This window comes from Odocoileus virginianus, chromosome 34 (genome assembly GCF_023699985.2).
Source record: "Odocoileus virginianus isolate 20LAN1187 ecotype Illinois chromosome 34, Ovbor_1.2, whole genome shotgun sequence".
Lineage (NCBI taxonomy): Eukaryota > Metazoa > Chordata > Mammalia > Artiodactyla > Cervidae > Odocoileus > Odocoileus virginianus.
In genome coordinates, this window is record NC_069707.1 from 2,588,853 (window position 1) to 2,602,317 (window position 13,465).

At 52.0% G+C, this 13,465-nt stretch overlaps 1 protein-coding gene across 6 annotated transcripts in view; it reads left to right on the forward strand.

Annotated features, from left to right (window-relative positions):
• Positions 1-13,465, forward strand: part of RPS6KA2 (ribosomal protein S6 kinase A2) — a 332,908-nt gene that overhangs the window by 303,619 nt on the left and 15,824 nt on the right. For all 6 annotated transcript variants that reach the window (XM_020885936.2, XM_070461614.1, XM_070461615.1 and 3 more), the window contains 2 exons: positions 2,151-2,281; positions 3,195-3,320. In XM_020885936.2, coding sequence (XP_020741595.1) covers positions 2,151-2,281; positions 3,195-3,320 — 257 coding nt within the window. The remainder of the gene's footprint in view (positions 1-2,150; positions 2,282-3,194; positions 3,321-13,465) is intronic.

Here is a 13,465-nt window from a genome sequence, read left to right on the forward strand (position 1 = left end):
CAGGTCAAAAGATGCGCTCGTGCTCAAGTCGTGTCCGACTCTGTGCGACCCCATGGACTGTAGCCCGCCAGGCTCCTCCGTCCATTATTCTACAAGCAAAAATACTGTAGTGGGTTGCCGTTTCTTCCTCCAGGGGATCTTCTTCACCCAGGGATCAAACCCAGATCTCCTGTGTCTCCTGCATTGCAGACGGATTCTTAACCACTGAGCCACGTGGGAAGCCCAAGTGAAAACAAGTAGAAAAGCAAAGGGCTGCTCCTATGGCCTTTCCAGTCCCACTTGCCAGTGTTTTCTAGATAATTCAGATTTAAATTTTGCATATATACATGGTAAGAAAAATTTAAATCCACATTATATACTCTGTATATTATTATAATTTATATATTTATAACGTATTGCTGCACGCATGCGTGCTCAGTTGCTTTAGTCATGTCCGACTCTTTGCAACCCCATAGACTGTAGCCCGCCAGGCTCCTCCTGTTCATGGGATTCTCCAGGCAAGAACACTGGAGTGGGTTGCCATTTCCTCCTCCAGGGGATCTTCCCGACCCAGGGATCAAACCCACGTCTCCAATGTCTCCTGCACTGGCAGGCGGGTTCTTTACCACCAGCACCAACTTCTTATATTATTATATGTTGCTTATGGCTTTTTTGTAATGTGTTTTAGAATATATTAAGATACATATTTTTGATTTTTTCTCCCGGTGGGTATGTTCTACACCATATTTCCCTTTTCCACTTGACCAGCTGTTTTGTTAGTTGACACAGCCGTGTCTCATTCTGGGCCTCGTAGTCTCACTAGTGTTACCTGCACCCAGACCAAGCGTCCTGATGATATGGATACAGTTTATGGTTGCAGCAACAGTCAGGCAACGTGGATGCAGCGTGCTTTCCTTGATAAATATCCAGGTTGTCACCAGGATTTTTTTTGCTGCTACAAATTTTGCTAAGACCAGCGTTTTCTACATTTATTCCTAATCACCTTAAAGTAATTCTGTGGGATAGGAGAATCACTGCTGCTCTTCAGAAGGCAGGTGGATTTATGCTTAGGTAGACACTCCACGTCAGCCTTGCAAAAATTCTACAGAATTGGGCTCCCACCCACCACTGCAGTGCCAGCCCTGACCAAACCCTCAGGTGCCTGGTAAGCTTTCACCGATCTGTCAGGCAGCGTGTTACCCCAGTTACCGTGCCCCCATCAGAGGGACTGAGCGGCCTTCTCAGGTAGGAGCACCATCCGTTCCCTCCCCCATGTTTCTTCCGGGCCTTTCCCCCTTTTCTCACTGGTCTCCGGGAGCTTTTTGTATAATAGAGAGTTTTGTCTGTTATATATAATGCAGATCTTTTCTCTCTGCCGGTCTTTTACCCTTTTGTTTTCCTTAATGGTGAACTTGAAACAGGACCCATCTCAGCAGCAGTCAAGCTTTCGAGCAAATGCCCAGGGCTTAGAGGGGTCAGCACTGAAGGGCTCCCTGAGGGTCTGGGAGCAGAGCGCCCTGCGTGCTGCGGGCGGGCCCCTTGAGATCCTTAGGGGACAGAAGGGTCATCCTGCTGGGCCTGCATCCCTGTGCCCAGTTCTGCTGAACTGAGACACTCAGAGTGTGGCCTCCCGGGCCCTGCCCGCAGTGACAGCTCACCCCGAGGTTGCTGGTGGCTCTGGGCTCTGTCTGGAGTGGGCAGGGCAAAGGGCTGTGGCTCAGAATGAATATCAAATATGTTGTTATCAATGATCATCCTGAAGTTTTTGTTCTGAGTATTTTTGCTGTAGTGAAAGTAAAGTCACTCGGTCGTGTCCAACTCTTTGTGACCCCATGGACTGTATGGTTTCTCCAGGCCAGAATACTAGAGTGGGATCCCCCCTTCTCCAGGGGATCTTCCCGACCCAGGGATCAAACCTGGGTCTCCCACATCACAGGCAGATTCTTTACCAGCTGAGCCACAAAATAAAGTGCGGTTTCTTACAGCTCAGCCTCTCTGATCTCAGTTTTACCTCCTCGTCTAAGACACACACACCCCTGTGCACACACACCTCACACCTATGCACACTCGCCCACACACAGCTTGCACACACACCACACACCCACAGGGTTTCTGCACCGCGTCGTGGCTCAGCTCCCCTGGAAGGCTGATTCTCTGCTTGTTACCTGCAGACTCACCCGGCGTCCCCCCCAGCGCCAACGCCCACCATCTGTTTAGAGGATTCAGTTTCGTGGCCTCCACCCTGGTCCAGGAGCCCTCCCAGCAAGATCTGCACAAAGCCACAGTTCACCCCATCGTGCAGGTAACCTGCCACCGTCCAGGCGGCCCCCGCGTCCAGGCGGCCCCCACATGCAGGGCCCCTGTAGAGCCCCTTGGTTCACGCCCCCGCCTCCTCAGGGTCCTGAATGTCCATGGTGGATGCCCCACATCCATCCTAAGACAGAAGGAGTCCTGGGAGAATGTCACCGTGCTGTGTCTGGGGTCAGAGCCCACCAGGGCTCACACTGGGGGTCTCTTGTGCAGAGTCAAGGAAGCACCCCAAGAGGGCAGTTGGGTTTGTGGGCACCAAGTGCCACCATGAAATGTAGTTTCGGGGGGTCAGCGAAAGTGCCGTTCTTATAAGGAGGTCTGCACGGCGTGATGGTGAGCACTGTACAGACTCTCACGGCATCAGGACTGCTTCCCCTTTAGGAACTGGGTCTGGGTGCGCTGCATGGCCTTGGAAGGCCACGTTCCTCTCCCCAAGGCCCTTTGGGGAAACACAGCTTGTCTCCAGCAGACGGCTGGACGCTGTGGCCGTGTCACCGTAACGGGTGACTCTGTCTACACCCTGAGGCAGCAGGTGGGGATGGGGAGGGCCGTCGGGGGGTGGGATCTCCATCAGACGGTGGCGTCCAGGCCCCGCTCTGGGCACAAGGACCAGAGCCGCCGCCTGTGTCTCAGGGCGTCTGACCCCTCCCCTCCGGATCCTCACTCCCTGGGCCCTCTGCGGGAAGCAGGCAGGGCAGCCGACCCAAGGTCCCGACCCGAAAGATGGGGACGCTGGGGTTGCGATCTGGAACCACCGCCAACCAGCCCTTTGACTGTGGTCGGAGGCCGCCGCTCCCGCCTGGCCTCGGCGTCCCCGTGTGCGCAGGCTGGAGCCCCCTGAGCGCCCGCGTTCGGAGCACGGGAACCGGAGCCCCCGACCCCGCTCTCTGCCGCTGTCTCCGCAGCAGCTACATGGGAACAACGTCCACTTCACTGACGGCTACGACATCAAGGAGGACATCGGGGTGGGTTCCTACTCCGTGTGCAAGCGCTGCGTGCACAAAGCCACGGACGCCGAGTACGCCGTGAAGGTAAGAGCAGGGCGCCGGGCGCGCGTCTGCATCCGCCGGGCCCCGGGGCGGGCACATCCGGCTTCGCGAACACCCTCTCACGCGTCTTCGTCCAGGCTCTGATGTGGGCAGTTCCGTGTGCCTTGATATCAGGTCACTTCTTAAAAAGCTGTTTCGCAAATCATGAGTGTGTTCTTCTCCAGTCAACGGGTAGGCAGGTACTGAGCGCCTTTAGTAACTTTTCACCTGAAACACTGGGACAGAAGCTTTGGGTGCTCGGAATTTTAGAAAATAGAGAGTTGGGAGATGGGCAGTGCACCTTGGGAAGGAGGGGAGGAAGGGGGGAGGGATGAGGAAGGAAGCTACCATCACCAAACGTAAATCAGAGATAAACAGATGCAGATATTTCGTAACATTTGCAAAAGCTTCAGCAGAGCTGGCAGTTTCACCCGCAACATCAGGCCCAGTAAACAGTGACGACTGTCTACCACCCGGTTTGGCACTCTCTCCATCCTGCCTTTTGCTTCTGTAATTGTTGCTAAATTCAATATTTGATCCGGAAATCCAAAATATCAGTTTCTTGCATTTACTGGTTGGTGAAATGTGGACAGTCAAAGCTACGCTTTTTCCAGTAGTCATGTGTGGATGTGAGAGTTGGACCATAAAGAAAGCTGAGCGCCAAAATATTGATGCTTTTGAACTGTGGTGTTGGAGAAGACTCTTGAGAGTCTCTTGGACTACAAGGAGATCGAACCAGTCCATCCTAAAGGAGATCAGTCCTGGGTGTTCATTGGAAGGACTAATGCTGAAGCTGAAGCTCCAATATTTTAGCCACCTGATGCAAAGAGCCAACTCGCTGGAAAAGATCCTGATGCTGGGAGATTGAAGACAAGAGGAAAAGGGGACGACAGAGGATGAGATGGTTGGATGGCATCACCGACTTGATGGACATGAGTTTGAGCAAGCTCCAAGAATTAGTGAAGGATAGGGAAGCCCGGTGTGCTGTAGTCCATGGGGTCACAAGGAGTCAGACATGACCAAGCAACTGAACAACAAAAATGTGGATGAAAGCTAAAACTTTCTGCTAAAGTTATAATCTAACTTTTGCGAAAAGCATGACATATGCGTTCTCCCTCCATGAGGGTGAGAGCTGGTCTGTTCACCACTTGCCCACTCAGCTAGCCAGGAGACGCTTGAGGACCCAGGTCCAGCCGACGGTGTCGTGGTGATCAGGGCACCCTGGCTTAGCCCAGGATGGCGCACATGATGGTCTCCTGCTCTTCAAGGAGCCTCTGGGGACAGATGGAGCCTGTGCAGCAGGCAGTGGGGTGAGAGGAGTTGTTCCAGTCCCTGTGATCTCCTGAGCTCTGAGATTGTTCGAAGCGATGGCTGCGATGCCGTGGCCTCATCCCGCCCCACCCCCAGCTCCCCAGCCACTGCTGGGAACAGGTACTCCTCATGTCCAGCGAGACATCTTCCCAGTGCCTCGCACCCCGAGGACACACTCAGCCCTGGCGAAGACACCAGCCCCAAGCTTCACAGGTCCCTTGGTTTAACTGGGGCTGGGAATTTATGGCTTTGTGACAAATATATCTTGAATTCCTCAAACAAAACAACGTGTTTACATTGGAGGAAGCCTCAGTCTTGCATTCCGTGGGTCTGTGGTCGTCAACCTGCCCAGCATCTTGACCACGTCGAGGAGCAGTTGATGGAAGGAAATATCGCACGATTTTAAGTCCCTGGGTGGGTAGGGTTGTGGCTGCAGTGGGGCCACCCTGAATGTTTCAGGGTTTGACTCAATGAGGAGTTTCAGATTTCCTCGTCCTCGGGAGGATTTAATGGGATCTCGAACGATGCTGTTCCCAGGTCCAGGCGAGCCGATGGGGGAGAGGAGACCCAAGTCCTGCGTTGACGAGAGGACTTCAGTTTCAAACACATTTCACGTGCTTCGTAAGCCTGTAGGCACTTCTTAAATTCTTTCTGCGTGGCTCATCCCTCACAGAATTTCTCTGGACAGTGTGTTGGGTGGCCAGCAGCAGTCCTAGAGACAATCAAGGCTTCCGCTGAGCGCGGAGAAGCGCATCTATTGTTCAAAGGCACCCGACACTGGTGCCCTTCCAGAGCGCAGCCTGACACGGGAGGTTTCTGAAAATGAGCCCCCGCGGACAAAGGCAACGGTGTCTTTTCCCCAGCGTCCCCGTATCCAGCTCTCACCAAAAGACACCATCTGAATTCAGCTTTGTCAGCAACTGACTTCTAACTCCATCCCCAAAGATCGGAGCCCACGATTGGCATTTCCGGAGATTCCAGCCCCAGCTTCTTGGGCATTGAAGCCGGGAACTGTGGCTGCAGCTGATGGTGGGAGTCCGAGCTGAAGTTGAAGTTCCTTGAAGTCGAATCCTCAGGGTTCCCTGGACAGACAGGGCAGGTGGGCGTCGCAGGGACCGCCCTCGTGGTCTCCGAGCCCCTGGGGGGTCGTGGTCCATCGGGGAACTTGCTTGGATTAGGCGAGGAGGGAGGGGCGCCTGCCGGTGAGACGCGCGCCCGGGACCCTCGGCTGCCTTGGGGCACGGTTACCCGCTCACCAAGCCTCGGCTCCTCCATGGGGGGGCAGACGCCCCGTTTGGATTTCCTTCGAGACGAAAGCCGGCGGGAGTCCCATGGCAGAGAGCGGAAGTCCGGCGGCAGGGAGCGTTTAGGACGAGCCCATCTGCTCCCAGAGCCGCCCGGCGGCCCCGCTGCGGCTCCCCGTTCCGTTCCCTCTCCGGCGTGTCCGGGAAGAGCTCAACGGACGCGTGTGTTGGCTCTTCCGCGCTCTGCTGACCTCGCGGGCGGCAGCGCCGCACTCACTGATGGAGAAGCCCAGAAGCTGCCGGCTCCGCGTGTTCCTGGATGTGGCGCGGCCCCCGACTCGGCAGCGAGCGGATCCCACGCCGCACGCGCCCTGTTGATCGCCGGCGTCGCCTCTCTAGGCCACCGCGGTGTGCAGACCTCGCGCTGCAGACTCTAGGACGGAGACGGGGTCGGTTTCATCGGAGACCAGCCAGTCTGTCATCTGTGCGGCTACAGGGAGGGGGCGGGAACGTCCCCTCTGTGTGCAGAGCCGCAGGAGGAGACCGCGGTCCCCGGGACAGAAGGGCTGTGGGCGGAATACACGGGCCTTGCCTGAGGCCATCACACCGGGGTGGTTCTACCCCCCGGGGGAATACGCGAGGGGCAGGAGCCGCTCCTGGCGTGTGGTGCCCAGAGGTCAGGGTGTTGCCCCAAATCCCACACAGGACCGCCCCCCCGGTGCCCCAGAGACTCAGCCCCCAAGGTCAGGGTACAGCTCCCAGCGGCTCTCACATTCCTGGAAATATCACTGTGTTTTGCTTTAAGTTTATCTCAGCCTTATAAATACCTACTTTGGTATTGTAACTACTCTGTCATCACATTAACTGCCATTTAAGTTAAACTGCAATTTCAGTTCTAGGTCTTTATGCAAATATACTGAAACCAACCTACCCAGGTATATGCCCTGGAAACAAGAGTGCTGGGTTTGCACTTGTTCTCAGCTGCATTTTTATACTCGGGTCCTGAATTAGTGAGTCCACATGGAATAGCAACTCAGTGGCTCTGGGAGAGAGTGGAGGACAGGGGAGTCTGGCGTGCTGCAGGCCATGGGGTCGCAAAGAGCTGGACACGACCTGGCGACTAAACAACCAGAGTCTGGTCCCTAGGCCTGGTCCCTGCCCCCTACTGAGGCAAAACCCACCAGGTGCCAGGATCCTCCGCTGGGAGAGCCCGACCTGGGAGGACACAACGCTGACCCCCCACCTCAGGTTCATCTGGCGGGGGGGGGGGGGTGTCCCCCCACGCACCTGCTTCAAGCTAGGATGGCTGAAGGGAAAGAACCGCGGCGTTCTCTCGGGCACATCGCAGTGAACAGATATGCCCTGCTTTCTGAGACCTCAGAGCTATTCTCATGGGAGTCTGATGTGAGACTCAGGTCCACCTTTGTGTTCACAGCCAGCCCCAGAGGCTAGTAGGAGGAGATGAAATTGTGTAAGCTTTGAAATAACCCAACACACAAACTGCATAGATGCGAAAGCGTTAATGCACCTTTCATTTAAAATAAGATTAAATGGAATCAGTCATGAACTGCAGAAGGTAACTATGAATGGGTAGGATTCAAAGGGGAGAGGTGTATTTGAAAGGACAAGATAATCCATGTTCTTATTTCATGAGAGGTTCTGCTTGCACTTTGTAAAAATTGCATGCCGTTTTGCTTTTATTTCAGTTTTAGGTCTTTGTGGCTTGACATTACCAGGTGCATATTCTAGCCTGGGCCAGTTTGTACACGGTCCCCCCGACTCCGCAGTGGTTTCCTCACTCAGTTCAGCTCAGTTCAGTCGCTCAGTCGTGTCCGAATCTTTGTGACTCCATGGACTGCAGCATGCCAGGTTCCCTGTCCATCACCAACTCCGGGAGTTTTCTCAAACTCATGTCCATTTGATCAGTGATGCCATCCAACCATCCCATCCTCTGTCATCTCTTCTGCTCCTGCCCTCAATCTTGCCCAGCATCAGGGTCTTTTCCAATGAGTCAGTTCTTTGAATCACGTGGCCAAAGGATTGGAGTTTCAGCTTCAGCATCAGTCCTTCCAATATTCAGAATATTCAGGACTGATTTCCTTTAGGATGGACTGATTTGATCTCCTTTCTGTCCAAAGGACTCTGAAGAGTCTTCTCCAGCACCACAGTCCAGAAGCATCAATTCTTCGGTGCTCAGCTTTCTTTATGGTCCAACTTTCACATTTATACATGACATTGGAAAAACCATAGCCTTGATTAGATGGACCTTTGTTGACAAAGTAATGTCTCTGCTTTTTAATATGTTGTCTAAGTTTGTCACATCTTTTTTTCCAAGGAGCAAGCGTCTTTTAATTTCATAGCTGCAGTCACCATCTGCAATGATTTTGGAGCCCAAGAAAATAAAGTCTGTTTCCATTGTTTCCCCAACTGTTTGCCATGAAATGATGGCACCGGATGCTATGATCTTAGTTTTCTGAATGTTGAGCTTTAAGCCAACTTTTTCACTCTCCTCTTTCACGTTCATCAAGAGGCTCTTTAGTTCTTCTTCACTTTCTGCCATAAGGGTGGTGTCATCTGCATATCTGAGGTTATTGATATTTCTCCCAGTAATCTTGATTCCAGCTTGTGCTTCATCCATCCTGGCATTTATCATGATGTACTCTGCATATAAGTTAAATAAGCAGGGTGACAATATACAACCTTGACATACTCCTTTCCCAATTTGGAACTAGGCTGTTGTTCCATGGCCGGTTCTAACTGTTGCATTCTTGACCTGCATACAGATTTCTCAGGAGGCAGGTCAGGTGGTCTGGTATTCCCATCTCTTGAAGAATTTTCCACAGTTTATTGTGATCCACACAGTCAAAGGCTTTGGCCTAGTCAATAAAGCAGAAGTAGATGTTTTTCTGGAACTCTCTTGCTTTTTCAGTGATCCGGAGGATGTTGGCAATTTGATCTTAGGTTCCTCTGCCTTTTCTAAATCTAGCTTGAACATCTGAAGTTTTCTGCTCACATACTATTGAAGCTTTACTTGGAGAATTTTGAGCATTACTTTGCTAGTGTCTGAGATGAGGGCAATTGTGCGGTAGTTTGAACACTCTTTGGCATTGCCTTTCTTTGTGATTGGAATAAAAACTGACCTTTTCCAGTCCTGTGGCCACTGCTGAGTTTTCCAGATTTGCTGGCATATTGAGTGCAGCACTTTCACAGCCTCATATTTTAGGAGTTGAAACAGCTCAACTGGAATTCCATCACCTCCACTAGCTTTGTTCATAGTGATGCTTCCTAAGGCCCACTTGACTTCACATTCCAGGTTATCTGGCTCTAGGTGAGTGATCACACCATCGTGATTATCTGGCTTGTGAAGATCTTTTTAATACAGTTCTTCTGTATATTCTTGCCACCTCTTCTTAATATCTTCTGCTTCTGTTAAGTCCATACCATTTCTGTCCTTTATCAAACCCATTTTGGCATGAAATGTTCCCTTGGTATCTAATTTTCTTGAAGAGATCTCTAGTCTTTCCCATTCTATTATTTCCCTCTATTTCTTTGCATTGATCCCTGAGGAAGGCTTTCTTATCTGTCCTGGCTATTCTTTGGAACTGTGCATTCAAATAGGAATATCTTTCCTTTTCTCCTTTGCCTTTCGCTTCTTTTCTCTCAGCTATTTGTAAGCCCTCCTCAGACAGCCATTTTGCTTTTTTGCATTTCTATTTCTTGGGGATGGTCTTGATCACTGCCTCTTATACAATATCAAGAACTCCATCCATAGTTCTTCAGGCAGTCTATCAAATCTAATCCCTTGAATCTATTTGTTAACTTCCACATAATTATAAGGGATTTGATTTAGGTCATACCTAAATGGTCTAGTGGTTTTCCCTACTTTCTTCAATTTAAGTCTGAATTTGGCAATAAGGAGTTCATGATCTGAGCCACAGTCAGCTCTCAGTCTTGTTTATGCTAACTGTATAGAGCTTCTCCATCTTTGGTCGCAAACAGTATAATCAATCTGATTTCAGTATTGACCATCTGGTGAAGTCCATGTTTAGAGTCATCTCTTGTGTTGTTGGAAGAGGGTGTGTGCTATGATCAGTGCATTCTCTTGGCAAAACTCTGTTAGCCTTTGTCCTGCTTCATTTTGTCCTCCAAGGTCAAACTTTCCTGTTACTCCAGATATCTCCTGACTTCCTACTTTTGCATTCCAGTCCCCTGTGATGAAAAGGACATCTTTTCCTGGTGTTAGTTCTAGAAGGTAGTGTAGGTCTTCATAGAACCATTCAACTTCAGCTTCTTCAGCATTAGTGGTTGGGGCATAAACTTGGATTACCGTGATATTGAAAGGTTTGCCTTGGAAATGAACAGAGATCATTCTGTCATTTTTGAGATTGCATCCAAGTGCTGTCTTTTGGACTCTTTTGTTGACCATGATGGGCACTCCATTTCTTTTAAGGGATTCTTGCCCACAGTAGTAGATATAATGGTCATCTGAGTTAAATTCACCCATTCCAGTCCATTTAAGTTCATTGATTCCTAAAATGTTGACGTTCACTCTTGCCATCTCCTGTTTCACCACTTTCAATTTACTTTGATTCAGGGACCTAACATTCCAGGTTCCTATGCAATATTACTCTTTATAGCATCGAACCCTGCTTCCATCACCAGTCACATCCACAACTGGGTGTTGTTTTTGCTTTGGCTCCATCCCTTCATTCTTTCTGGAGTTATTTCTCCACTGACCTCCAGTAGCATATTGGGCACCTACCGACCTGGGGAGTTCCTCTTTCAGCATCGTATCTTTTTGCCTTTCCATACCGTTCATGGGGTTCTCAAGGCAAGAATACTGAAGTGGTTTGCATTCCCTTCTCCAGTGGACCACATTCTGTCAGACCTCTCCACCATGACCTGTCTATCTTGGGTGGCCCCACATGGCATGGCTCATAGTTTCACTGAGTTAGACAGGGCTGTGGTCCATGTGATCAGATTGGTTAGTTTTCTGTGATTGTGGTTTTCACTCTGTCGGCCTCTGATAGAGAAGGGTCAGAGCCTGTGGAAGCTTCCTGATGGGAGAGACTGACCGAGGGGGAACCTGGGTCCTGTTCTCACTCAGGTGGAGCCCAGATCCTTGCAGTGGCCAGCAGGCCCGCACCGCCCTGTTCCCGGAACTCCTCCAGCCCCTCCTCACCCCATCCTTAGCCCACTCCCGGGGGGCAGCACTCGATAAACCCAGAACTCTGCTCCCCGAGCTGGGCGTCAGTCCCTCTGACCACGATGTGGTCCCCTCCTGTCCCCATCCTCCTGGCCTGCAGTGCTTACTTCAGAGCTCTTGGAACCCCAGCGTGCTTCCCAGCTTGTCTCCTGTCCACACCCCGTCATGATGCTTGGCGGTATCAAGGATGGATGGGGAAACAGAGAAGTACCAGAAGTCCCCTGGTGGCCCAATGGTTAGGACTCGGCTTCACCGCTAGGGCCTGGGTGCAACCCCTTGTCAAGGAGCTAAGATTCCACAAGCCGCGTGGTGTGACCCAAAGGGAGAGAGAGAGAGATATCGATCAGTGGCTTTTCTTCAAATTCAGAATCACTGCATCCCTTTCTTTGGCGTGTTTATTGTCAGAGTGGGCAGGATGAGTGGTCCCCAAGACTTCTTATCTCTAGATCACATTTCCTTCTGCATGCGTTTCCTTACTGAATGCCTCTGTTCAGTAGCCAGTTACTTTCATTCATTTTTCACAGTTCAATATTAACTCTTTTTCCCAGGCAGACACAGTGCTAGGTTCCAGGCAAAAGCAAACCTGTTCTCAGGGAAACTCACAGTCCAGCCAGGTAGGTCTTTACTGATCACAGAACCAGAGCCCAGAGCCAAACGGGGATATGGCTGATGGATCCGAAACGAAGGGAGCCCCCTGTGGCTGCAGCCCCTCCTGTTGGCCCGTTTCACCTGCAGACGCAAGACACCGGCTCCTCTCACCCAAGGCACCGCTTGTCCATTTCCTCCTGTGTGTCTGCGAGGCTCACGCGGGTCCGAGTGGACGTCAGCCGCCGTGGCCACGCTGTCCCGAAGGGCAGCACAGCTGGGTGTCCTTTCAGGAGCAGATTCGTGTGTTCCTAAAATAGCAAGAGTCAGGTAGAAATAAAGCGCCATCCTTGGAACTGTGCCGGAGTCGGCGTCTCCTGATTTGTAATTCTAGTGCAGTGTGGCCGACACACTCGGGGTTGAAGCCGGACTGACTGGCCACTCCATTTGTATTCACAACAGACGGCTGACAATTACACCGCGTTTCTGGGCGCGTTTTCATGCTGCGTATGTAATTTGTCAACCAGAAAAGCAGTGGAATTAAGACAGATGGCTGACGTGAATAGAGCCTATTTTTAGAAGGAAAACTGATTGGCATGGAAATTTAATTTTTTCCGGCAGGAAAACTTGGCGCCCTTTCTCTGTGTCATTTGTTTAAGTTAATTGAACAAGAGAAGGTATCTGTTCAGTTTTACAAGGGACTCCACGCTCTGCTAGTCTCGTTTCAAATACAGTATTAATCCTCTCGATGAGTCAGAAGAAACACCCCACCTCGGGAGGGGGTGCGGCAGGCCTGGGCGTCACCCCAGTCTGTCGCTCCTCAAAGCCCTGTGCTCCGCGGTGTCCGGGAGGGGAGCCCATGCTGGACAGAGCTGAGGAAGAGGAAGACGGGGCAGTGCAGAGGCCCAGAGGAAGAGGAACAAGCGTGTGGGTGTTGGTGGCGTCTGGACCAGTCTCGTCCCCGCCTTCAGCCAGCAGGGATAAGACGTGCTGATACCTGTGAGCTTCCCCTGCTAAGGAGAATCACGCCCTCTGCATCCTTTGTTGGGGCTGGACTTGCTTCGTGGGCTGTGGAAGCACAGAGCTGCTCAGACAGCAGCACCTGAAGAGTCTGGTTTGCCAGCCTCGCTGGGCGCTGACTCCTGGGTGGCGTCTGCTCCAGGTGAGGACAGACCCTCTGGTCCTCCCCACCTGTGGTCCGTCCTCTCCATCTGAGCGTCCGCACGGAGAAGGGAGGCCTTGCATGTGAACATGTTTACTGAGAATTCCTCTCTTGCTTTGTTGCATAAGGAAGATTATAAAGCAGCATTGTTCTCAGAATAAGGGACTCAATTGACCAGGGCTCACTTGAAGGGGAAGCCAGCCCCACGATAGCCATCCCAAGATACGGACCCCCACGGAGAAGAAGTTCCTTCCTGGAGGCTTCCGAACAGTGTTCTCAACCCCCGACCCCTGCCTGTGCCATCCCCCACAGACCTGGGCTTTGCCCTCAGGGACAGGGACCAGTCCTCACGCCTCTCTGTCCGTCCCTCCTGAGCTTCCTTAAAACAGTCGTGGGAAAGCATCTGTGGATAACGGCAGCCCTCCCTCACTGACGACAGTCAGTACAGGACTCTGGGTCTGAACAGAACCCGCCGCGTGTGCTGGTCCCCCACCGCCCAGACTGGGGGGGTAGGGGTGGGGGCAGCAGTCAGCAGGGCAGGTGCAGGAGCCTGAGCCCACCTCAGCTCCCCGGGGACCCCCCTTCCAGGCAGTGCCCACTCCTCACCTCCAGGCCCACCAGGGCCCCCAGCACGGTGCCC